The sequence below is a fragment of the Chlamydotis macqueenii genome, chromosome 16, assembly GCF_036417535.1.
Source record: "Chlamydotis macqueenii isolate bChlMac1 chromosome 16, bChlMac1.mat, whole genome shotgun sequence".
In the NCBI taxonomy this organism is placed as follows: Eukaryota; Metazoa; Chordata; class Aves; order Otidiformes; family Otididae; genus Chlamydotis; species Chlamydotis macqueenii.
In genome coordinates, this window is record NC_141571.1 from 16,668,835 (window position 1) to 16,695,197 (window position 26,363).

At 39.2% G+C, this 26,363-nt stretch overlaps 1 protein-coding gene across 1 annotated transcript; it reads right to left on the bottom strand.

Annotated features, from left to right (window-relative positions):
- Positions 1-8,899: 8,899 nt before the first annotated feature.
- Positions 8,900-26,206, bottom strand: LOC147598783 (protein-glutamine gamma-glutamyltransferase 6-like). The gene is made up of 13 exons (XM_086760456.1): positions 26,200-26,206; positions 23,018-23,191; positions 21,952-22,191; positions 21,605-21,723; positions 20,171-20,299; positions 18,713-18,890; positions 17,741-17,876; positions 16,580-16,683; positions 14,397-14,639; positions 13,402-13,731; positions 12,216-12,373; positions 10,433-10,566; positions 8,900-9,222 (listed from the first exon to the last, which is right to left on the bottom strand). Exons 1-13 carry the CDS (start codon positions 26,204-26,206, stop codon positions 9,069-9,071), a joined length of 2,106 nt encoding a protein of 701 aa, XP_086616582.1. The 3' UTR covers positions 8,900-9,068.
- Positions 26,207-26,363: the final 157 nt, after the last annotated feature.

Here is a 26,363-nt window from a genome sequence, read left to right on the forward strand (position 1 = left end):
GTGATATTAGTATGTGTCTTGAACTTATTTTTTTTGTATAAAGAGCTAAACGCAGTATATAATGACTGATTCGTGCCCTTGAACTGTATGCAAATTGTAAGGAAATTGTGCTCAGACCTCTAACTTTCTTTGCATGATCAGTGTTTTTAAATGCACCTTTGCAGTATACATGTTTATGAACATCTAAATCAGAGAGTGGTTTAGGTACAAGCAGGTGATTATCCAGTCACCACTGCCTTGTAATGGCTGTATATACGCATAGTACCATCTCGTGGTCAAATTGTCAGCTGCAAGTAATATTTTCTACTTAGGATGCACTGAGGAGCGCTTTGTTAACTGTGAACAGAGAACTACTTATTGTCCCTTTGTATCTTTCAGCACACCGAAATGGGCTAAAAAGGCCTATTGAAAAGGTTAACACACAAAAGAGACTTCTGCATGCACTGCTCACGTGCTTGTACTGGCATTCCATCTGGTGAGAATTTGTGATCTTAAATTAGATATTTGACGTTTTCCATCTGAGAGCAAGAAACAGGAATTAGCCACTAGAGGTCAAAACGTTCAGCAGAATTGCTGAGATTTCCTACTTGTGATTCACCTTTATTTCTGTCTGGAATATAGATTCCTCATACGTTGATTTTTCTTTCAGTCATCAGTTGTTTCATCTGTTAGTTTAGATGCCACTCATGTCTGATCCAGCACTTGTGTTTTGTGAAAGCAAACGTAGAACACTGCAGCCATCTGTGTATTGCAATTGTAACCACATTGTCAAAAAGTTGAGTTTGGATTGGTTCAGCTATTTTGCTGTACGTAACCGGCAATTTGCATGTCTCTATGCAGGTACTCTGAACTTTTAGACATGTTGATAGGTATTTCTGAAGTGTACATACGAGTATTTGTATTCCTTGTATTTTGTCATTAAAAGGTGGTTACACTAACACTTTATAGTAGCGTTTCTTCCAAGCACTTGGCGTAGCGGTATTGGAGTTGTGCACTAAGGTTCTCTTCTCTTATTGGTTGCCTAGCTTCAGTATAATGCTGTCTGTTGATAGAGCTTATCTTAGGGTCAGGAAGTGGTCAAAGGGACAGTCCTTCAGATACAATGACAGGTAGCTGTACTGTATGGGTCCTCCAGAGGTGTTGCCCTAAGATCCTTCAGCAAAGAAGATCAGACACTTCAGAAAAATAGTGGTTGTTTGTGGGTGGGGTTTTTGGGGTGGGTTTGTGTGGGGTTTTTTTTGTTGTTTGTTTTTATTGTTGTTGTGTGGGGTTTGTTGTTGGGTTTTGGTTTTTTTTTTTTTTTTTTTTCTTCCTCCCCCAGTCTGAACTGTAAAGGGCAAATTCAGTAACCTTCTGACTGACTTTGTCTTGCAGATTTGTTTTAAGGGTGGCTCTTTCATATGCTTTTCATGTAGCTATTATGTACATGTTTCTTTCTCCAAAAAGAGAAAGTCTATTGAACAGGAACAACTTATCTTTGCTGGAGCTCCAGGAACAGCATTCATTATGACATTCTTTTGAAAAGACTGGGTTTGTTTTTTTTCTCCTGCAAAACCTACCTCTCCTGTAAGTCCTTCTCACTGATCTCTCCAGTCAAAAAGTCATCTTGATGCATGGTTTATTTTTCAGGCTTCCTTTTATTCAAGCAGTCAAAGCATGTGACCTCAAGCTGTCTTTTATTATAATATCTATTCCAGTTCACTGTCCTGTACAGTTGCTGGCTGTGAACATAATTTGCTCATGCATTTAACACACATTAATCATGCTTCTGATATGTACCATTGTTTGTAAAACTACAGTTGTAGTAGACCAACATTCTGCTTATGCTGATCTCAACCTCTGAACTTGAGGCTGCAGTATTGTTTACATCGTTGTTAGCATGTGTAACCTCATGTGCACAAACTCATGAAATCAAGTGAATTCTGTTCCTCATTGTAATGATTCAGTAAGAATTAACATTCACTCACTTGCAATTAACCACATCCAAAACCTGTACTTGTCTCTAAAATGCAACAAAAGCATAAGCATGTACAACTTGCTGGACTGGATCAGAACGGAGGTTCATCCAGTCTAATCTGGTCTCTGACAGTACACAATGCCAGATGCCTCAGGAGAAGACATCACCCCAGCAATTGAGACATCATCTTGAGGCTGATGATTTTCGAGACTGAGTATGTCATATGTAAAATTTAATATCACTCTGAGAGTTCTTGTTAGTGACAGGTATTCTTTGTAGTAGTCTCCTCTTGTCTACTTTGCAGTCTAACATGTCATTAGTGGGAATCGTAGAAATACAAGGTGCTGTAATCTCAGTTGAGCTGTCTGTTTATGCTGAGGTCTCCTGCGCTTGATGTGGCTGATGCAATGCTCTGCATGATGGCTGACTAAAATGGCTTTCCTACTGTGCATTTACCAAGCTGAGTTTCACTGAGTGTTAGGTTGTTATCTATTTTGCCTTGCTTGGGACCATCTGAAGTTCCTCGTAGTTTTTTAGCCCTCTGTAATTTAAATGGCTTTATGTCATGAGGAGACTTTGTACCCTTTTTGCGCTCACTTCTTGCGTTGCATCTTCTGAAAAACTTTATTCGGGTCTAGGCAAGTGTTGTCACTGTTCTGTATCCATTACATCCCTGACATGTTCATAAAAATCTAAAGGAAAAGTGATCCATAGGATCCTTGGAAGTATCCATCCTGCCTGAATATTACTGTGTTGTTATCTTTATAGTGCCTGTTGTTTTACAGATCCAAGCATAAATCTGTAAAAATCTTTATTGTCTTTATTACCCATAAAAAGAAGCTTAAAATGTTATGTGAGCATCCTTAATAACTGGGTCTCTTTCTGAATGTATTGATCAAAAAATACATACACCACCTAAGTTTCCCTTTTATTGTGTTTACATTTCCAGCTCTGACACAGCACATCCATGAAATAGATGTGAATTTTCCTTTTTGGTGGAATTTCTTGTTTCTTTAGAGCTTACACTCTGCCTCTTGTTTTGTCTTTTATAGTGAGCAGTACACAAGACTGATAGATACCAAGTGGTAAGGCAGTGCAGCTTTGGTATAGCTGAAAGAACCAAGTGATATGAAACTACCAACTTTGGCTATTTATTTTGGTTTGTTTTTTTTCATCTGTAAAGGGGTAGTAATTTAATTGACAGCCTGAATCAAGACTTTAGAAACTTAGATGAGGAGAACAGAACAGGGGGGAGAAATGTTTACTATCCTTGAGACTGATTTTAGTGTTTTTTTTAAGACCAGTTCATAGTATAAAAGTGTCACATCAGCTAGTGCTCACTTTTTTTTTTTTCTTTTGAGTGATCAGAACACAGTCAGGGCTAGGTTAACCTCTTGGGCACACTCAGATTTAAACTGCATGTTTATAAAGAAGAATACTGATAATTAGCCATATTTTACTCCACCAGCTCCCATTGACTACTAGGGGCTGTGTAAAGATTGTAGGTTTGGCAAAAGCTATTTAAATTCTTCCTTGGGCACTTACACATTTTTCTCTGTAATAATCATTAGTGTAATTGAACAGTTGTCTTATATCTAACGCAGGAAGAATGTGTGTTGTACGTCGCACTGGCCAGATCTGCATTTTAATGCTGAAACTGAACTGGGTGTGGTTACTGAGGTGTCACGGATGAAATGTTTCACATGGTTATGATTTAGCAGCAATTCAAGATTTATTAACAGTATGAGGTAAATCAAAGGGTGAATTTAGCAGTACTTAATCATTAAACACTTTAAAGATTAACAAAGTGATTCAGTGGAATGTGTTATGATTAAACCAGTGACTTAATTACAGGTTTGAGAATGACAAGATTCAGAGTAACTTACTACAGGGTATGCTAAATAAACATATATGTGTATGTGCAGAAACACGAAACACACAGAGATATTTAGATCCAATGAAATATCTATGTAGAGGAGACTAGCCTATAGTTAGAAGTTTCCTCCTTTTCTCTAGATGGGAAGAGAGGTGAACAGAGGAGACTGGCCTATGGTTAAAAGCTCCCTCTTCCTCCTTGAGTTTAGAGTAAATACTCACAATGCACTGGCATTCCTCAACGCGTGATAATTGAGCCTCAAGAAATCAAACTTTGCCCTGGCCTTTCTTTGACTTTGCTGGCAGATGGTCTTTAAACCTCTTTGGTCTCAGGAGGCTCTGCCTGAGAGGCGTCCCAGTTCAGGGGAGATGCTGGTCAGAGCCCGCTGCAATCCAGGAGAGCTCAGTGGGTCTCCCTATTTATAGGCTCCAAGATAATTGACTTCTGTCAGGTACTTCTTCCATTTCAGCCCGGCTCAGATGATGAAATATTCTGGTGCTTTCCACTATTTGTTTCTGGTACCGCACACCTGTGTTTTGACATGGGCTGAGATGTACTAGGTTGTCAGGAGAAGATCAACTGTTATTGCTGTTTCCATTGTTTCCAATATTGGGAAAACGGGAGCCAGGTGCGTTAAGGGAGTGCCTTAAACACTCTGGTTCACCACCTTTGCAGTCTGTGCCTGACTGCTCCATGACTGGGGTCAATTTACCTTGTCCATAGAGTGGCAGTGTGATTACCTCTTGCCTCTATGTCTATAAACAGATGATGCAAATTATAATTTTTACAGAAATTTTAGATTTGGTTAGTCTCTACTAATTCATTGAAGCTTCATTAAATGTGGTTAAGAGATATTATGCACAGAGGGGAAACATATAGGTGGGGAAACTTTTGGTAGTGTAATTTGTCAATTTGAGTGGATTTTGGAAATAATGTGCTGTTTTTCTAAATTTGCTATTACTTCAGAAATTCCAGTTCATGCTGTAGCAGAGATCGGATACTGTGGGAGGGACACTAGTAATCAGGGAGTACAAGGGCTGCATGGAGTACGTGCACTGCAGCCTCTCAGTTTTTGTCAGGATTAGGGTTAATACTTGAACCAAAAGACCACACGCTGACATCCAGCAGGTGCCAGGTTCAGCTGTTCAAAATATCAAAACCCAAAATATTTTCATTGTCATCTTTAACTACAAAGCAAGTAGACAACATGCCCTTCTCACCCAGGAGCCATAAATTTAGCTTTAATGGTTCGGCAAACACTTGCTCTGTTTACTCTGGAGTGCCCAACGTGAGGCTTTTTGTCAGAGAATTTTTGGTAGGAGAGGAAGGAAGTGAGGAATCATACCCACGTGAGGGCAGTTAATGCTGACACCTTGAAAATCCAGCAACCCCAAGTGTTGCAAAGCTTGGAACTTGGCACAAGCTTTAGGGCTGATTTTCCTTTGAACCGCAGGCTTCCTTTACAAGTAGTTAATTAGGATGACATCATTCCAAGCGAGTGTGACAAACATGGTCTGAAATAATTTCCTGAACTGTGTTTAGGAAGAAATACTGAAGGAATTTGATGGCTTGACTGTACTGTATATTAAATGTAATGACTGCATGCTTGCAAGATTTAATGAGATTTTGTGAAATAGCATCACTACCTCAAGGCTTTTTCTGAGGTTGGTGGAGGATTGTATACCCTGACTTTCCAAGATCCTGCAAGACTTAATTGATAGGTGCAAAGCTACCTATTCTTCTCCTGTCTTTTGCCTGGAGAAATCTGAATTCCTCTGTGTGTGTGTCCTTTCCAATCTTCATTCCAGTCTCTCTGGACTGAGTAGTTTTGACAAGCTTCCTCATCCCTTGAAAACGTATTTGTGGGTGGCAAAATATTGTAATTGATGTAATAAGATAGCAGTTTACATGTTTTGAAGTTTTTGTTGGCTTTAAATCAAATAAATTTAAATGAGACCTCAGTTTAATCTGTCACAGAGTCAGTTTTGTATCCGTGAAAAATTATTTCTGAGGGAAGTTGGGACTGCATTGCTAGACAGTACTAGATGTTGTCAGTAGGAAAAGGGCAAATCGCCTCTTAGGAACATTCAGGTCTTTGCTGTTTTGGCTTGTTCACCCTGCAAGGAATAAATGGGCACAGTGCTGGGATTTAGATATGGGTGACATAATGCCTTCCTCATGGAGGATGATGATGATCTACTTTAAGCAGCATTGTGGAATGAGGATGTGTGACTGTTAATTGTGAATTTTCATACATCCTTCTGATTGTATTGTCTTGAGCCTTTTCTTCCCATTCTGTGCTTTCTGCGCACTTCTGAAAGTATTGCAGAGTATTTGCCTTTGCAAACAGAAAAATCACTTTTTTTTTTTTTTTAAACTATCTGCTTTATGATGCCTGCATGAAAGGAAACAGGTGGAGCTTCCTCTGACATAAGTTAGGAGGGTAGATACGATGAGTTTGTAAGATATAGATAAAGGGCTAGGTGAAGTGTGTGGCAGCAGACATGGGCAGGTAACAGCCACGAAGGTAGTGCCAGTACAGAACAAAAACACAAATCATAGGCCGTTTTTTCTCAAGCAGTCTCATAGACAAGTTTGGCCAATTCTCCCAGTAGTACAGTGAGAAGTTTCTGACCTGGAGCAAAGTGAAAACACCCAGCCTTTTCCCCAGTTCCCATTCCAATTTTATCAAAACGGATAATGCCAAAATAATCAGGAGCAATGCATTGACTGATTGCCTGTGTTGGTTATGGCTTCTGATCATTACTGCTGCCTGTTAGTCCTAGAATACATTCAGACTAGTAGGGGAGGAGATTGTAAAGCCAGAGTGCGTCGTAAAGTGGGTCCCCACACATTAATTTTCTTTGGGAATTGCTTGGTTTTATGCCTAGCAAAGCCTTTGTAAATATTCCAGGGCAATTGCTGCAGTTCCTTATGGAGAGGATACAGTTTGGGGTCCTTTGCTGTGGGCCAGTATGATAGCTCAGTCAGTTTTACCTGCAATAAATCTGACAAGTTGGTACCTTCATCTTGTCTGTCACTTGTATTTAAAATCCAAGGAAAAATAGCAGTCAGCCTCAGAAGTACATGTAAGTCCTGAAAGCTTTTAGCTGTACTTGAGTTAGAAAGTTTATAATAGAAAGTATTTAGGTAATTTCAATAAACAAAACAGTATAGGTATCAGTTCTGGCTTTGTTTGAAACTGTTTCTGGAGCTACTTTTCAAAACTGAGAACCTAAGTTAACAAAGTGTTTAGAAATTTCATTACTTTAGCTGCATTTTTTCTTTTTCCCCTTTCTGCCAAATCAGAACAAGAACCAGTTTTTCTGTAAACTTTTTTTTTAATTAATTTTTCGGTTTGGGTTGGGTTCTTTTTTTGGTTTGTTTTTTTTTTTGGGTTTGGGGTTTTGTTTTTTTTTTTTTTCTTCCTTCCTTCCCTTCCTTCTGAGTTTTTGGTAGCTATTCTGCCATTTGTGGCTCCACTACTGCATGGAGCCGGTTGCAGTCATGTTCTCTTAGACTCACAGAAACCAAATACATGTTGTTTAGATGAAAAGAGAATTATTTCTTTGGTTCAATGTTCTTTTCCTATGAATTCTTAATATTTCTCGTGTCCTAAAGATCTAACCATCTGTAAAAATAAAAGTTATTTATATTTTCCTTTTAGTGCTCATTCAAAAGAACAGACTCAGGCAAATACTTTTTCTTACCGCATCTTTTAAAAGAATGCTGTGTATATATGTGCAACTATGTAAATAATACATCTCTAAAGATATTGTCTTAGATAAAACTAGGAATGATACTTTTGCCTGTGTGATTGATAGAAGAAGGAGACAAATTGAGGTTTAAGACTTGGATAAAATATTTTGGTCCTGGAAGCGAGGAGATTTTGTTTGTGCACCTGCACTCCTTCTGAGTACATTTGTTGTGACATTGCTATTTCCTCAAAATATTTTGACTTGCATGAAAATTTCTGTATATTCCTGTCTCTGTGGGTTTGTCATACCTGAATGCAGGTATTTTCCAACAAGAAATTTCATGGAAGTGGCTCTCAAAATGTCAATTGATTTAAATACAACTTTACATTAGAATGCCAAATTTATTATCCAGAAGCTTCTTTGGGAGGGGATGATTGCAGAGATAGAGCCTGTTGAACAAGATTTGAGGTTGAACCCATAGTCTAGGGGCTATACGACATCTCTTACAGTGCATTTTCCCTGTTAAATACCTCACCCCCAAGAGCCAAATGCTTTTCTTTCTTTTCTGGTAGAGCCAACTCTAAGTGATTAAGTGAGGCTGAATGAGGAGGTAAAGATGGGTATAGGTGAAAACTTGCACAGTGCTTAACTATAGAGTATCAGCAATAGAAATGTAATGTGTTTTTTTTTTGTTTTTTTTTTCTTGATCAGGTTGGCTGTGGTAATGATTTATCCTTTTATCTGTCCTTTTGGAGAAGTTTCACTCCTTCATTTAGCTCATTCAGAAAGAACTCTGAGCATTTTGAGCATCTGTGCATATGTAAGGAGCTGTATGTGTCAATAAATGTGTCTTAGTCCAGATGACAGATCACCTATTTACTGTTCAGTGATGTTCTGCTTCATTCCTGTTTTCAGGAACAGCTACTCCAGCCTATTTTTATTTCAGATGCCGTATGCTCTGAATAGGGAAGCTGTGAATTAAAGTATTGTTTATTGAATAGCTTCTTATTTTTCCAGTCGTAAGAAGAAGGTTCTGTTGTAGCACTGCCATATCTTATTGCTGTATTTTCTTTCCAGTAATTAGAGAAATGATAAATGTAATTATAGAATTGAATTACGTCAGCTACTTGGATAGTACTTTGGCTGTTACTGAATAAACTTATATTTAGTGGATATAATTAAATTATATTCAATAAAGCTTACAAATCCAATGATTTTAAATTATATTCCTTGGAAATCTAGCTGCTATCTCATTGCTACAGGCTCTAATGCTGAAAACCATCACACTTGGTCCTTTCCTTCAGGTTAAATTATGTAATGATTTCCACTAGTAATTCTATTAATGAAGGTCTGTGAAACAGGTTAGGGAATGAAAATGAAGACACTGTCTTTACAGTATAGTGTATAGTACCTTTTTATTAATTTCACTTTAGTTTGGCTGAGTAGTCTGCATTTCTGTGCTCCCAGTCATAATAATGTGTGAACACTGCACCAGTCTCATAAACAGAGACAAAACTGAACTGATGTACAGGTTATATCACTGAGCAGGAGCCACATCAAGCATCACAAATCCCTTAATGTCTGAAAAATGGGTGCAAACCAAGTCCACCTGAAGCTGCCTGGTGCCACTCTTGTAGGGAATGATTTCAAATTGGACTGTTGAGCTCTCCATGGGGGCCATTCTTGCTACACTAAAAGAGAGAATACATTGTAAGTTCAAGCAGCTGAAAAATACCTCCTATGTATTCGTTAGAGTCCCCAGATCTAAGACAGTATGGAAAGGAAGAGTCGGAGTAAGTGGCTGCTGTGTTTTGTATGCTCCCAGAGTAGGTGAACAGAAGATTCCATGTTCGTAGCGCCCCCACCCCCAACACTATCCTTGAAGAACTAATCAAGCTGTAAGGGATGTGGTGGAATAGTTGCAGTTCTCAACTTGTGATAGAGAATTGAGGAATGATCAGAAATATTATCTTTAGAAGAGTTCAAATCCAACTGTATATATTATCCTCAACATGCACAACCTCTCTAGTACTCTAGATGTGCTCATGCTGTATTTTGGTGTGGTAAATATAATTAACTGTTGATTTTGTGTCCGTAGTTGGAAATTACTCTTGGCTGCCTAATACAAGGAGACTGACAGTAGCACCAGGAGATAAAGTGTGTGTGGGGGGGGAAAGGGCCTCTCTGCTCTAAGAAGGTATTGAAGCTAAGCAATGCTGATGGTGGTAAGGCAAGTTAAGGTTCAAGGTCAGGATCTAGACCTGAATTTTGTATTCAGTGTAAATAAAGCCTTAGTGATTCACATCATTATCCACTTTTTCCTATATTTTTTTTTCCCCTCTCGCAGTTTTTTGGTGCTAACTCCCTCAGTATAAATATTTTGGAAATTTAAAAAAAAAGTTTTTAAAATAATAACCATGGAGGAAATGGGAGAACAATTTCTTATTGCTATGGTATCAGTGGACACATTTTAAAGACACTTCATTACAGTATATGTCCTGACTGTTTAGTAGTTTAATGTCTGAAGGAAAAAAGCTGTTGTCAGTTTCTCTCTTATCCTTTTGAAGATAGTTTACAAAAGGAAAATCAAACAACAAAAAGAAGAAATCTTTTTTTAAGTTTTTGCCCTTTATATAATTCAGTCACTAACTATGGTGCTGAGTTACATGCTGCCATTAAAAGCAAGCTCTCTCTCCAGTCCGTGAGCATTCTGTAATTCAAAGCTTGGCAAACGACATGTAAAAAACCTCCAACTAGTATATAGAGAGTACTGATGGTATTTTGTCCAGGGTTGGTGCTAACAAAAGTCATGAGGTTGACAGAAGCTTTTTAAAAACACCACTTTTGTTCTGGATTTCCCACGAAAGTGAATGAGTTATTAGCCTGATAGCATTTACATACTTGATTCTGAGTTGCTCTTTGAGCAGGCCACTACCTTCTGCTCTCAGCACACAGTCTGTCACCACTTCAGACAGTGGGTTGGTAAATGTGACCTGCACATCAACAGCCTTGTGTACCACTGTTGGGCCAAGGACCTACAGAGAGAAAACATGGCATTAGTCTCACTTATTTCTCATGGTTTTCTCTTTTCATTCCCAGTGCGAATCACTTACCCTCTTAGGATCTCCTGAACAGGAAGGAACCAGGAATTAACACATGTACATATTTTTAGGCATCAGAATTCAGGCTTGAATCAGCCATCCAGTATGGCTGAGAAAGAACAAACTGCTGTAGAATCTACCATTTAGTCCTAACTTTTTAACTAGGTCAGTGTACGGTGTTTCGTGTAACACAGTATATGATACTTATCAGACTGAGAACAGAATGAGAATACAAGTATTAACTTGGCATATGTGGCTAACTACTGTAGACAGCTTAAGTCAAATTACCTCTAGTTAGGCTAAATGAAAGACTTAGAATTAGAAAACATTGGAGGTGTGAGACAGGTGAATTGTGGCATGTCAGGCAAAAAAAAAAAATAGAATGCCAAGTAGCAGATAAACATATTCATTACTTTATTTTGACTGGGATAAAGTGTAATTGGTGTATCTGGTTATTTTTGTAGATAATGTAATATTAATTAACATAATGGAGAAGTCCAGCACCCCGATTGCATTTCTCTGTTATTGACTGTATGTTTATACAGAAATTTTAATCAACAGAAACACAAAACCTTCATGAAACTTAGTCACTGAACTGAAGTAATTTAATTCAGGTCCCTGCCCTATATAAGCCGACTCTGTTATTTGCATTATACAGCACAGAAGGGTTTTTACAGTGTCTCACTAGAACTTGCTATTCACAAACTGCCAGACCTACAGAATTACACTTTTAATTCCTGTATATAACCTTACTTTTCCTGTATGCTACTGTCAGAGTGGTTTGGGACAGGTAATCTAGTCTGGAGGCTCTGAAAGACTCTGTGACTTATCATCCTCCCTCTGTGTTGCTTACAGTATGTAGGCAGATAGCCTTTCATCCCATGTCGAATAGAGCGTGTGAATGTCTGCGCTGTCCAAAACAAGTTAAGCTGGTTTGTGGATGTGATGAGCCACGCAAACCCAGGACTGTCCCCGGGCAGACATAGCACACAGTCTTTCCTGTAGACAAGAATTGCTTTTTACCCATTGTACGATATTTGTCAGAAGCCAGTCTTCAGTGGAGGAAAAAAAAAAAAAGCCTTCAGTTCTAATTATTAATCATTTGGGAAGATGTTACAGAAGGTGAACTTCCTTGAGCAGTAGTAATAATGAGCCTCACAGCTCCAGGCATTATCAGCTAGTCAGCGAATATGTCTTTGGTACAATCAAGCTTCCTAAATAAACTGGAAGAGAATTAGCAGACTTCCCTAACAAAAGCGGAGGCCTAGATATGGACTGTATCTCTCTGTCTCTCTCTCTGTCTTATCTTGTAGCCCTTGTAACACTGAGAACTTTATCAATGCCATGTCAACGTGCACTGGCAAGAATACCATAGCACAGCTATGCCTTGGAAAGGTTTGCATTTCCTTAGTGTATTTTATTTCACTTGTGTCATATGGCCTATTACTAGAGCAACAAGACCACATCACCCTCAGGCGTGATTTCGCTTCCCACACTCCTTCCCAGGAGGAGCAGATGGAGTAAGGATTCTAGTTGCCGCTTCTCAACACATTTCTAGGGACACAAAGGGGACAAGCTTTTACCTTGATGGTGAGAAAAGGATCCTGAAGTACAATATCCTTCTCCACTAGAAGTGAGGCTCCCTGTTTGGTTTCACACATGGCAGTCACTAGGATCTTTCTGTCATCCATCAGAGAGTTTTTGTACTGGGAGCAGGAAATCTTGAATGAAATCTCTTTCACTGGAATGGAAACAGAAACAGAATTTCCCCCTCTCTTTTTTTTTTTTTTTTTTTTTGTTTGTTTGTGTGTGTGTGTGTGTCTGTGTTTAAGTACCAGCTATCTGCAATTTATCTGTATTTTAAGGAGCAAGGATGCTATCGCCCTGGGGCTGTCCATTTGTGGGTGTTGACAGCCAATAGACAGGAAAGATGCTTAATCGGTGACTTCTACTTCGATTCACATCGAACACTAAATGATCAGGTACAGTTCAGTAGCTGGACAGTTCTGAGGATGGATGTATATCTCAACCCCTGCTGCTGGTTTTTTCATTTATCTGATGCTGGGCATTTAATGCTCCTTCCTTGCAAAGAAGGCAGAAGTGAAAAGATGGGTTGGTTCAAATGCCTTTGCTGATGCAGCTGTTCAGCCTCTGCCTTAAAGAGACTGCGCACACAGTCAGAGTCTTTGTGCCACTGAGGAAGGCAATGGATCCCAGTACATGGAGAAAAACTGTTCATGTACTGCTGGAATGGTGGAAAGAGGTATAATGTGTTGTGTATTAGCTTGAGAGGGTAGTTATAGTCATCTGTGCTACACGTCTCATTTTTCAGCACTCTCCCTGTAAAAGCAGGGCAAAGGCCACTATCTGCAGGTGGTGTAGCTCTTACTACGGTCCTACTGCTGCAAAAGACATAGGCCTCTATTTCCCCCTTTAATCTGTCTTTATACTTTGCTTGTGGGGAGCTGGTAGCTGAGTAGTCTCTGGTGTATATCTGTTAGTTGTTCTCTCTTAGCAAAACAGCTCATAATGTAGAAGTAATAGTGGCTGTGCTGGGTCAGACAAAAGGTCACCCAGCTCACTATCCTGTCTGACAATGCCCAAAAGCAAATGCTTAAGACAGGGCAAATACATGTTTCTCTTCCCCTAAATAGCTCTAAACTCCAACCACTTGCAGGTCACGCACTTCAAGCCATTCATTATTTGTATGTGATTGCACCATAAGCCAAAGCTATGTCTTCTCCTAAGATGTAATAAAATTAAAATTACCTTCTTCAGATCCAAGTTTAATAGACCTAGACAACTGCAAAATCTCTGCCTTTAGTTTTCTTGTGTAGAGAATGGCTGAAGCCCTCAGTTTAACCTTTATGGTCTTGAAATCTGAGATCAAGTTCCTGAGTGCCAAGGTAAGGAGTATATCCTGGCCAATTACAGGAGAGGCATCAAGGATCAGCTTCCCAGAAATAGTGGGTTTTTGTGCAGGCTGTGTCATATTTTGTCTCCATGCTACTGAAGATCGTCTTCTAGGTCTTCTTCCAGTGCTTCTCACACCAAGCAGTTTCAGTGCTTTTTTATACACCTGCCTTTCTTTCAAGGATCCTGTTTTGAAAGATAACATGGTCAGAGATCTCATGCATGCTAGATATAGTACAGTGGAGCCATAATTGCTCTCAGTTAATACAGTTTAGGAAAGCTGAGGAGGGCAAAGATACAGAAGAGAAGGAAGTGAGTTCTTAACCTAAATGTTAATCCTGACACAAAAGCAAAAGATTATACATGGCCACGAAGGCCGAAAAGTAAAACCTGCCTGTCAGGTTTAGCTGGCTGTTCGTGGGCACCTCTTAGAAGCTATGAGCAGTAGAAAGATAACTCCCAGGAGAGCTCAGTTCTGCAAAAGCTGGGGCAATTGCCATCTCCTCTGAAGTTAAGAAGGATGAAAAAAATCCTTTTGCAGAAACTCCCCAAACAACTCTCCAGAATGGCTATTGCTGCATGTCATAACAGAAATACTCTCACCAGCTGATCAGAACAGCTGGAACAGGATGTTTTACAGGAGCATCTTTGACTTTGTGCTTCATACATTAGTATTTCATCAAGGGCCACAAAGGCCATATCGAATCACTGTCAGCTGACAATGAGCCCTAAGACTTTGAAAACTCACAATTACTTTGCTCCAGAAGAAGTAAAGTGCTTGATCCAAAAAAGGCCTAAATTCTTTTAACTTCTGGCCATGAGCGGCAAGACAACTGTAATAAAGAATTTACCTTCTGGATATTTGTAGTTGGCAGTGACATCCACGCGGGAGTTGGTGCCCACTGCTTTGGTACTGATAAATTTTCCGATCTTCCTAGTATCAGAATAAATTCTCTCTTTTCTTTTGTTGCTATAGCGAATCCAAGTAACATAGTCAGCGTTCACTGCTGCAAACACAAATGAGCTGTCATAATCCAGATTCACATCCCCTTCCTTAACAGCTCTGGTGGAGGCAGGACCACACTGATATATGCCTATATTAAGAGAGAGGGAGAAATTAAATGACTGCCTGTTGTGAAACACAAATCCTCATGCTGACAGCATGAGGGAGAGGGAGAGAGAATCACTCCAGACACATGTGGATAAAATGCATTGTTTCTGCATCTGTGAATTATGGTAACAGCATGTCCAGAGATTCTGCATGCATTTTCTATCAAAATGTAGGAGCACAGAGAGGTTGTAAGGCTAATAAGGTGTAGGGAGAGCTAGCACTTCTTATGATGTGTGCTATGTGAAATGTTCTAACCTTCCAAAGCTTGCAAGGCTGTATGCTAAGCTGTCTAGTGAAAAGAGAGGAGAGGATGGGAGCAGAGTTAGGAGATACAGGTCATCAATTGTGTACGTGCATTGAGAAGAACCAGGAAGTTAAATTGGGTAAATCTAGTAGTGGGGAATGAGAAGCAGTTTATATGGAGTTTGATGGGTTTAAAATGGCTAAATAAATTAATGTTTTGATGGAGGTCATCAGTCTAGATCAATGAAGTTGTGTCTGTGTTAGTAAATAAAACTAGAGCCAAAGTGTGAACCCAAGTGCTGGCCATTGGTCACCCACACTGTTTACTTGCTAGCAAGCTTCTTAGTGTGGTGGGTGTTCTGGTTTTGGTTTTGTTTTTTTTTTTTTCCGCCCTTGTCAATGAGCAGTCTGAAGAATTCGAGGAATGGGACAGACTGGGGTTTGCTCCCGGCAGACTATGCTGTTGTCTTGGTCTGGGCTGTGAACAAAAGCCACTCTGTGCCACTTGGTTTCAGAACCAGAGAACAGTTTGGGGCTTCTTTCATGCCATGTTGTTGCAGGCCATAGGGATGTCATATGAAATATCTTCCTACCCATTCCAGTGTGTCCTGTAAAATATAGGGTAGAGTCATGGGGCATATTTTATTTTCTGTTGTAAACTCTTTAGTTCAACCCTGTGACTTTAAGCTCTAAAATCTTTACTTAGCAGCTTACTAAAAAGGGTTTTAATTTGTTTTGCTGCTAAATGTGTCCAATGCAAGCCAGCAAATGTGTCTAATGCCAGCAATGTGCCCTTGCAGCAAGGAAGGCCAGCAACGTCCAGGGCTGCATCAGGAAGACTATTGCCAGCAGGTCAAGGGACATGATCCTTTCCTGCTACTCAACAGTGGTGAGACTGCATCTGGAGTGCCATGTCCAGTTCTGGGTTCCTTGTAGAAGAAAGATATGGACATCTGGGAGCAGGTCCTGCAAAGGGCCACAAAAATGATTAAGGCATGAGAACTGGGACTGTTAACCTGGGGACGGGAAGGCCTGGGGCAATCTTATCAATTTATATAAATACCTGATGGGAGGATGTAAAGAGGACAGAATTGGACTTTCCAGTGATATCCAGTGAAAGGACAAGTGGCAGCGGGCACAAATTGAAACACAGAAAATTCCATTCAAACATAAGAAAAAGCTTTTTTTTTTTTTTTTATGAGGGTAGTCAAACTCTGCAACAGGTTGCCCAGTGAGCTTATGGACTCTCCATCCTATGAAATATTCAAAACCCTACTGGATGTGATCCTGAGAAAGCTGTTCTAATTGACCCTGTGCTGAGCAGGGAGTTCGAGTAAAACTCTAAAGGTCCCTCCCAGCCTTAGCTATTCTGTGTCGTTTTATGAAACTGTGTAATGTTAGGAGCTAAGACAAGCAAGCATGAGATAAATGAACTTAAGGCATGCTGGCTTTTGTAGAAGCAAAGGATCAATAAAAAGTAAGAATTTGCATGCTGGTCGATAATCGAAAGGCTGACAGAAAAGCAACCTGCTAGAGATTAATGTGAGTATTGCTTTTCCTGTGCACCCTAATTAGTGCTACGTCTACAGGGAGGAGATAGAAGAGAGTTGTTGTGAAATTTCAGTAGCAATCTTTAGAAGTAACAATATCTACAGCTTTTTATATTTACAACTGTGTTACCTTTGCTTCTTTCCTGGGGTGTTGCATCCAGAACCTGCCATCCGTCATAAAAAGAGCCAAGATCTCTTCTAATGAACCAGCTTTCATTCCAGACATGGAAATTCCTGTAAGGGAGGTAGAATAGGAATCCCTGATTCATACAATTAATTTTATACTGAAAGATTTTATACATTTCTGGTGCAATTGAAAAAATCACCCTAGTCGAGTAAATGAAAACTCTTCTGTGGGGAGATGAGCTGCTATGTCCTTTATTGAGTACTACTTTCCCCTTCTTTACCAGCTTTTTGAGTTCAGATCTCTGAGAAATGTTAGGATGTTATGGAAAAAAAAAAAATGTTAAAAGGAAAATAATTCATTGCAGAGTCAAGTATTCAATTCTGGACATTACAGAACAACATGTTGTGCAGCCAAAGGTCTTCTGCATACATTGCTATCTGTTGGTATTTAATTCACAGTTGCTTTTTACTTCATGTCTTCCTTGTCCCATTCGGTCCATATGGTATAGGGAGCTTGGTGACTGAAACACTGATGCATACAGCAAAACATGCCTGTGCAGTGTGGTAGCTCCTGTGTGCCTGTTTGTCAAATGCAGAATTTTTAACAGCTTCTTGGAGGTGAAAGAAACAGCATGTTCTTCCTAAGGGGATGGAATTTTTTTCTCAGCTGCATTAAACATATTACCTTTACTTTAGTGGCTTCTCAGTATTGTGCAAGGGATGTATAATGGTAATCATGAAAGACTGAGATGATCAACAGCATGTAGAACAGGAGCTAGATCTAAAACCTGAGAGTGCTCTGTGTGCTCTAGGAATCAAGGGACAAGCTGGAATCATTTTGGGCAAGAGGCTAATCACTCTTCAAGGCTTTTTTTTTTTTTTTTTTTTTTTTTGGAAAAATTTAAGCTTTCATACAGTAGAGACAAAACTAGCAGTTATATTTTCAAATTGTATGTTGAATAGCAATGGTACAAACTATCTCCTTTGTTAATTCTTCAGAATGATGCAACAGACTAAATACTGCATTTCTGAACACTTGATTCTTTGGTATGGGGTTTTATATTGCAGCGTGAGTTTGTGGTGGCTTTTCAGGAGCATGATTCTAGTTCTTTCAATTAGAGGAGAATATAATGGAAGAAATATTAAGAAAAAAAAATATATTTACCACACGCTGTCTTCAGTCAAGTGCAGGGTCTTTCCAGAAATGTCAATGTACTTATCAATACTCAGATTGATATTCCTGTCGTGAGCAGAGTTGAAGTTTGTAATAACACGCGTAGGTATTCCCAAAGATCTCAGAACTGCAATATAGAATACCATAAGAGTGCTGTAAGCCTATTTTACAGACATTTGGAAAGTATTTTTCTGTTTTTCTTGGGAAAGCAGTCTAGTGTACATGTTTTCAGTGGCAAAACAAACCCTCAAACATCCGCCTCAGCTATGATGCAAGTCACAGTCATTGTGCGCAGTTGTTTAGAAGATAGTTCCTCTCACATGATGTTCTTAGCTGCCATGTTCTTTTTAAGAAGAGTTAAATTAACCAATTTATTTTAATCTTTGCATTTTCATCCTGTTCTCTCTCCCATTTTCTCCCTGTATTTGTTTCGCTGTTACCTGCTTCTTTTAGCTCTTCCTCTTCGAGACATACCTCTCAATTGCATTATTTTTCCTTTTTATTTTCCCCAAAGTGACTCTTTTCTCTCAGAGCAGCTCTGAATGGAAACTGCTAGAATGAAATGCTTTTCCTGACTTACAGCTCCCTTTACAGGTCCTCAGAATTGTGATTTGTTATGATGTCACCAGTAGGTAAGACACAACAGTAGAAAACTGGCATTGTGAGGACACAGACTTCAAAGAGTAACTGGTTTTCTTTGAATCCTAGCTTTGAAATAGGAAACGTCGCTCTTTTCACCAGCCCAGCCTGGCAAAACAGTTTGCACTTTGATGACTCAAAACTGGAGTGCAGTATTGCAACATGTGGCTGTTTGAAGTAGAAGAAAATAACCCTGCATGCATAGAGAGCATAGGTTTTTCATTCTCTCTCAAAGCTGAAACAGCTTCAACAAGAACACCACAAAATTACAGAAATTCTAGTAAGCTTCCTTTCCAATAGCATTCTTCATCCCTCCATGTATACCTGTGCACATTACTCCTGCGAAGACCCAGCACTGGCCATACCGGACAGGTTTGTATCTCCCCCTGTACCACCTTCGAAGGATGGTCACACTTCCACTCCACTGCAAGGGGTTGGTTCCTGAGCAGTACTTTCCATTCCACTTCCCTTCCACTACTCCTTTTTCATCGTTGCTGTTCACCTGAAAGAGTCGTCCTCATAAGAGAATTAAAATTTTTATTTACAGAAAAAGGGAGAGAGGGCAATAGGCAGAAATGACCCTATTTGTACCACTGTTCTCATTGGCTGAGTGGTGGGACATACTGTTTGAATCTTTGATAGACTTTTATCTGCTCGAGTGCAACAACTGGATCAAACCCTGACCAGATTGTAGAGTCTGATGATTCAAAACTGCCCTGCATTTCAGTACAAATGTTCCCAAATGTGCTGACTGCCAGTCTATTAAACTTTCTCTGTTTCATTGATTAATTTCACCTCCTTCTATGTCATTATACTGTTACACTGTGTATTCAGTATTGGTTCACATTCTCAAGTGATTTATATAGAAGCTGGAAGAAGTACATATTTTCTCTGTGCATTTGTTGCAAATGTGCATATAGTACATATAGCTTGCTCAAACTTGTTAGATATGCTTGCATGTATTTGTGCACATCCACACTAGAGGCCTGTTTAAGTGTCATGTATGGTTGTACAGAAAATAGTAATTTCTTTCAGGATTTTTTTTTCTTAGTTATTTGTACTTATAGTAATTTTCTACGTCTGAGTAGGGTTATTTACTTCGTATTGAAGTGGAAATTGACTAAAGTGAGTGCTGTCTAGAAGGGTGAAAAGGATGACCGCTTTAAAGGACGAATGTGGTAAGGCTCATATCGTTTATAAAGTAGAACTTTTCCGTTGCCTAGTTGTGCATGTTTGTGAGGATGGGAGGGTGTTGAGAAGATGTAACTATTTGTTGAAGGAAATGCATACCGGCCTCACTGAATGAAGCCCCCTTAAGTGAAGGATACTAAATACACACATTAAATGCAGCCATACCAACACTGGTTTTCCAAAATATTTCATGCTTCTCTTAGTGTTTGAAAAACTTAGCAAATTATTTCAGAATGGACACAAGCCATCCAAATTAGTGAAAAGATCTACTGGACTGAACATCTGTTAGGAAAATACATCTGAATTCCAATGTTCCCCAGAAGTTCTTGGAAACATTCCTTCAGTTAATGATCAAACTTTTGGGAAGAAGCTAGATTAAACTTTTGGGATATTGATCCTTGAGAAAAAAATCTCCGTTTTCAGTCTTCTGTAGCTGGTGGTGTTTTTGTAATTTTTGTTTGTTTGTTTTTTGGGTTTTTTTTTTTTCAGAAGAGTTAGCTACTCTTATAAAACATTGAGGCATTCACAATAAATTTTTGAGGTTTTTGTTAGTAGGTGCATTGTACAGCTGTAACTAATTGATCACTTTACCATAGCACTGATAACTCTGCTGACATAGATAGGATTGTTTCGGTTGGATACATCAACAGCTGGATCTTGGCGGTGGTTCAGGCTTCGATCCAGTATAGCCAGAGAGATATCAAGGATATCCTCTTCAAACTGAAAACAAAACAAGCAATGTATTAAAGCCTAATTTCATAAATAAACCCAAGGATAAACTCCCCACCTGTTTTCCTTCTCCTACCACAATCGGATGATGTTGGGAATGTAGGCATTTTCTGTACTGTTAAAGAAAATGGGGCCAAGAAGAAAGCATAAGCATTAGGCTGCTGATTCTCCGCAGTATTTTAAAGACAGCGTGATTATGAGCGTGGTTTGGGGCCATAGCTACTAGCATTCACAAAGACATTACGTGGCCTGGTGGAATGGACAAGACCACTCCAGGTCTGGCTCAGCAGGCTTCACACCCTCCCACATCCTGTCATGTCCCTGCAGGAACCCTTCTGTTATGAAAGCTTCAGTCTGATGGGCTGCCTCCACCTTGTATCAGATGATCTGAACGGAAAGAAACCCACAAAAATAATTATTGTGGATTAGAGTCACCAAGGTGCTGTACTGGGCCCAGAGAATGCCAGAATAAAGTGCTATGCTGTACGGATGTGGTCAGGCAAGGATGTCACCTGACCTCTGGACAGAAAGCTGATCTGGCCTTGTTTCATTTACGAGTGTAAAAATAGCCACAGTGATCAGGAGTATTAATAGAAATGCTGTCTGTGCAACTGCTGGTGCAGTTGTAAGGCATGAAGTGGTCAGGAATGGTTTTGACTTGGCCCAACAAGTTGCAAGATAGCTATGTGACTACAGATAGGCTTTAGTTATGACTGTATTTGTAGCAGTTATGCTTAGAAGGCCAAACTGATTTTCCAAAATTCCAACTTCAGTTGTTTCGGTTGAGTTGTTTTGGGATATCCTTTTAGTGTCTTCTGCCCCATTACTGAACCAACTGTGTAACTATTTAGATGTACTAGCCTCACAGTACCTAGAGGTTAATACTGGAATTGCTTCCTTTGCCCTTTACAAGGGTCAAGAAATGAGTAGAATGTCACCATTTTGTGTAGTAGGCAAAAAAAACCCCAAACAAACAAACAAAAAAAAACCAAACAAAAAAAAACCCCAAAAAACCAACAAAAAAAACCCCTAAAATTGAGCTTTGCTTTTTTTTTTTTTTTTTTTTTTTTTTTTTTTTTTTTTTTTTTTAATTTCTATATTAGCACGTGCCAGGCAGGGGAAATGACCCTGGTGCTGCTGTAATGTATTGATAGTGAGACACATATCTGCAAGAAAACCATAAGTGAGAGAAGACAAATGAACTCTTATACTATGAGATAATGATTCTCTCTCCTCAAGAGCCTATTTACCCACTGTTCTTAATTTCAAAGTTCTGGAATAGGTGTTGCTGTTTACCTGTCCGTAGTTCCAAGCTTCTTGTTGAATGTGTTTTTCCAGTCCCTGAAATATGATTCCACTATCATTCAGGACATACTCCTGTCGCTCCTTTTCACTGGCCATATAGACATCATCATCTAGGAGTAGAATGAGAGATGCTGACTGAAAGGAAAATTGTTTTGCTATAACTGTAACTGAAAAATCTTACTTCAAGGGAAGTTTTAGGGAACAAAAACTTGATCCTTGATGTTGAAAAAAAAATCCTTCTGTAGCTGTGACTGTGAGGTACGTCCTTTACTGCGACACTCAGATTTTCCTGACTGATACAATGACTTATTTGAAGGATATGATATGTCAAAACATACTTGAACACCAGGGATTGAAGAGTAGCACAAAGTGGCCCAGGAGTGTTGAAGAGACCTTGTTCCCAGAAACAATCTGGAGTTTGAGCTTGTATCGTCCAATGACAGCATTGGCTGGGCTAAATATTGTGAAGTTCATGCAGCCGGGCTCACTGGGCTCTTGGGTTGCACTCCAGCCACTGGCACCCTCCTCAGAAAGGTTAAATACAGCCTTGGTCTGCTGTGATTCTGCTGGAGATGGTCCTGCCAGAGGGAACAGGGACAGCAATTCTGAATAACAGCTGTGGGTGACAAACTTGCTCTTTTTTTTTTTTTTTTTTTTTTAATGACTACATTGAAAGATTGTGGCTTATTACATCAAATGCTTATTCAATGTAAACTAGCTGCACTTCAATCTATAGTCTTGTACTATGCAGCCCTCTGTGTTATGCTTACAGCCCAGTAAAGGTGAGTACACCCATAATCATTCTAGACAAATGAGGAGGCAAGCCTGTTGTCCTAGAAACCTGATGGTTCAAAAATATGTAGCAGGATGAGCCACACGTTTTAATACACATTTCATTAAGAGTTAGCAGCTGCCTGGGGAATTTTTTGGAGAAGCCTTTTGGGAAGATACACATAGGTGTCTTATGAATGGGGTCATGTAGGCTGTTCTAGTAATAGGGAACGCGTTAAGTTAATCAAAGGGAGTTTAAACAGGTGAAGCAGAGAGTCAGGAGAGGAGACAAATGGAGTCTGTGAAAAGCAGAGTTGCAAAATGTTCAGGGATCATAGAATGAAGACAACTTGCAGTGTTGGAAGTAGGTCCTCGGGAGCAGAGATATAGGCTTGCTTTTAGAATGAGGATGGCCCCTACCTTTCTATTAATTATTACCCTAACTGCCTATTGCTTTAAGGTACAGATTGACCTTTAAAATGGGAGCTCCTAAGCCTAAAAGGACAATGAATCCTGAATGATACAGGACAAAGCTTAATAATGATTTGGGAATGGACCACATAGAGCTGTAAGGCACTGGTGTTTTGGAGCTGGAGTGACTTGGATGTGAGGTGAGTGCCATGGGGAAATTACCTGTGCTTGCAATAAAGGTGAAGTTGTCACCAGATTGCACCACTGTTTGGAGGTTCAGGGTGATGTTGAAGGCCTGTCCTCTCCTCAAGATTGCTTCTGTGCTGCTGTAATCAGAGGTGTGGTGCGCAGCTTTATTTAATTTGGATTGCCAGTTGACGTTTGCTATTTTCAGAACTATACAAACAGGAGGCAAGTTAATTAAAAACATTGTTCCTTCAAACTTATACATCTTTTCAGCTTGTCTAATGTAGTAATTGTATTATATTTATATATAGCTGGAGTTATATGCTCTAAGAAAACAGAAAAATCCACTGTCATTATTAGAAATTGAAAAATAAACAACAATTTAAAGGAACAGATAAAATATGTTTTCTGCAGAGATCTTTCAGAGAAAGAAAAAACACCCCTTGAGATAATTCATTTTTTATGTTAAAAAAAAATTAATTTTATTTAGGTAAAACTTTGTTCAAGTTTGAAGAGACTGTTCTATTCTGCCATGTTCCTACTTTTTTTTTTTTCTATGGGGAATGCTTTACAGATGCACAGAAATAAATATTAAAACTCTCATGAGCAAGTGTATGCCTGATCCTGGAAACACTGTATGACAGATGATGAATAGAAGAATAGTATCTTCATTGTCAAACTTGCACACTATCTTGTAACGTATCTTGTATCTCAGTTAATTTACAGTGTTGTTTGAAACTGAGTGTTATTTCACACTGTTGGAAAAAGATAACCAGCAGATGACAGATAGTAGGATTAGGAGGGGCATATGTTGAGGCAGCGCTGTGGGTTGCTCTGTTGTATCGTGATAGGTTGCCCGCTGTTAGAAATGGAACACTGAATCATAGATTCCAAAAGCTTTCAACCTCAAATCAATTCCCTGATCAACTAAAAAAAAAACCAAAACAAACAAACAAATAAAAAACCAAAACAAAAAAAAAACAAACCCAACCAACCAAAAAACATAACAACCCAACAAACAAAAACAAAGCATAAAAAATACAGATCCCTCTATGAACACGTGTTTGAGAAGTGCCCTTCCCTAGTGTAATGTTCCAGAGGAGTTTCACTTGAACAAAATTTCCTACTATGAGTAGAGCATATTAACCTTTTGCAGACTAATGGTGCTGTAAGCAACACTTCCATCATTTCACTGAACTAAGATACAGGACTTGATTTGGCACTACGTTGAATCACTTGGAATGAGATTCATATCTGAGGGAAACAATAGGCTTCTACTATAGAAATAGAGAGGGTGGGATTTGAATTTTCTACTGTGTTTGCAGCACAGAATTATATTCTGTTAAGTCTTGATGTAGTCATAATTACACTCATTTTTCAGCTTTTTGGAAGAAATATGAATGTGCACACACAGTTCTGAGGCTGCAGTAAGGGCCTGGAGCAAGTTGCTGTCCTGTAGTCTGTGAGCATAAATATGTCTGAGTATCTTCAGTTAAGTGAAGGGGTCTTGTTTCAGATATGTCACCTGGAGAAAAAAGTTCAATTTATAGGACTGGGATGTTTGAGTCATGTGATGTAAAATGTCTAGGAAATTTCTCGCTTGCATCATCACTTTATTTTCCTGGCTTAAATACCATATGATGATTAAATATGTTTAATTGAAAGGGACCTACAGAAAACAGCAGTCCTAACATCAAATGCTCTAATGTAAGAGTGAATTAGAACGTGTTTCTGAAGGGCTGTTGGTCTCAGAGTTTAAAAAGAAGGTAGCCTTGCAACACTTTACCCATATATATCCATCCTACTACTGTGCATCCTAAATGTGCCAGTTAAATGCCCAGGCTCTTCAGGGTGGGGAGCATGTGCCTCATTAGCTGTGTGGTGATGCAGACAGCTAAGAGTATTTTGCATGTCTGCAGATAAAAAAATGTAGCACATATACAATTTAATAGCAGCTGAGCCATGCGTTTCAGACTAGTGGGACTCTGATGTTTAAGGACCTAAACAGCGCTGCTAAGACTTTCAGAGTGGAATGTTACAGGCAAAGACAAGATGTACAACAGATTAAGAGGGGACACATGGAGAAGTAGGAAAGATAAAGAAGGCAGTGGCTAGCATTGGTTAGCTCTAAGAGTTTACTGCATTAATAGTTTGGTTTGCCTTGCAAAGTCCACAGTTACACAAGCGTTTCTAGTGATTATGTGCAGGAGATCAGCAGAAAGTGGTTTTTATATAGGGCAAGAACACAATAAAGCCTAATACCAATCTTTTGTCCATGTGTACTTCAAATTTCTCCTTGTTTTGATCTTCACAGTTTCAATTTAAATCTTATAATTTCTTTTTCAGCTTTCAGTATCTCTCTGGAAAAACATATTTTCAATAACCCAGTCAATGTACAACTGGACAAACATCTGAAAAATTATTTGAGTGTTTATCCTCTAATGAATAGTCATTGGGAGCATGCTCATAAGCAAAAGTCTGCAAAATCAGTGATCACTGCTGAAAATGCTGATCATTATGCACACAGGGTTCTTGTTGCCTCTGACAGAAAGCTGAAAGTATAACAGAAAAAAATCCATAGGCTAAATTGTAGATAGGCTCTGTGTGTTGATAGACCTACACGTGTGTGTATTATACGACACATCTTCCTAAGTAGAGGTCTTTCCAGTTAGCATGAGAGCGAGAACAAGGGCAATATAATACATAGATATTGGAATTGCACTTCAACAAAGCAGCACCCAGGCTAACATAGCCACTTTGTAGGGAGATGAACGTGGGAGTCCAAAGGCCATCAAGTGACCTCTCTGAGGCCAGACATCCATTCAATATCAGAGAGGGATTAGAGCCTGGGACTTCTATGTGGCCATTTGATGCCCAAGTCACTAGCCAACAGCGTTGATTAAGTGGCTGCAAAAGCACTGTATAGAGTAGTTAATGGATATGATATGTAAGTCTTTTCTTACTCTATTTTTCTGTGTTACAGGAAAAAAAAAAATAAGTTCAAGACCCATGATGCCTCAAAAAAAAAAAAAAAAACCACAAAAAAACCAACCCCCCAAAAATCTGTTTTAGTAGAATAACCCATAAATGCATTTAACCTAAAAAGGGCTACATTGCCAAGAGAATAACTAAATATAATTTATCATTTCCTCAGCAAATGTCGCTCATCTGTATTGGAAGAGTGACATCTGGAGCAAGTAGGCTGTTTTTTAACTTACCCGCCATAAGATTTCGTTCTTCTTTTCCACACTTGTGCGTAGTTCAGGTTATGGATACAGAAGTGTGCAAGAACATTCTGAATCCTCTTCCACCAGCATGAGTAGTGAAAAGCTTAGGACTCTTGACTTCACTACATAAGCTACTGTTTATACAAGCTGGGTGT

What these genes read in the sequence shown, in the direction of transcription:
- LOC147598783 (XM_086760456.1), bottom strand. An exon ending in ACCCCAGGAAAGAAGCAAAG is followed by an intron (nt 14,640 to 16,579) that starts GTAACACAGTTG and finishes CTCTTAATATAG; the next exon opens with GCATATATCAGTGTGGTCCT. An exon ending in ATCCTTTTCTCACCATCAAG is followed by an intron (nt 10,567 to 12,215) that starts GTAAAAGCTTGT and finishes TTCTCTCTGTAG; the next exon opens with GTCCTTGGCCCAACAGTGGT.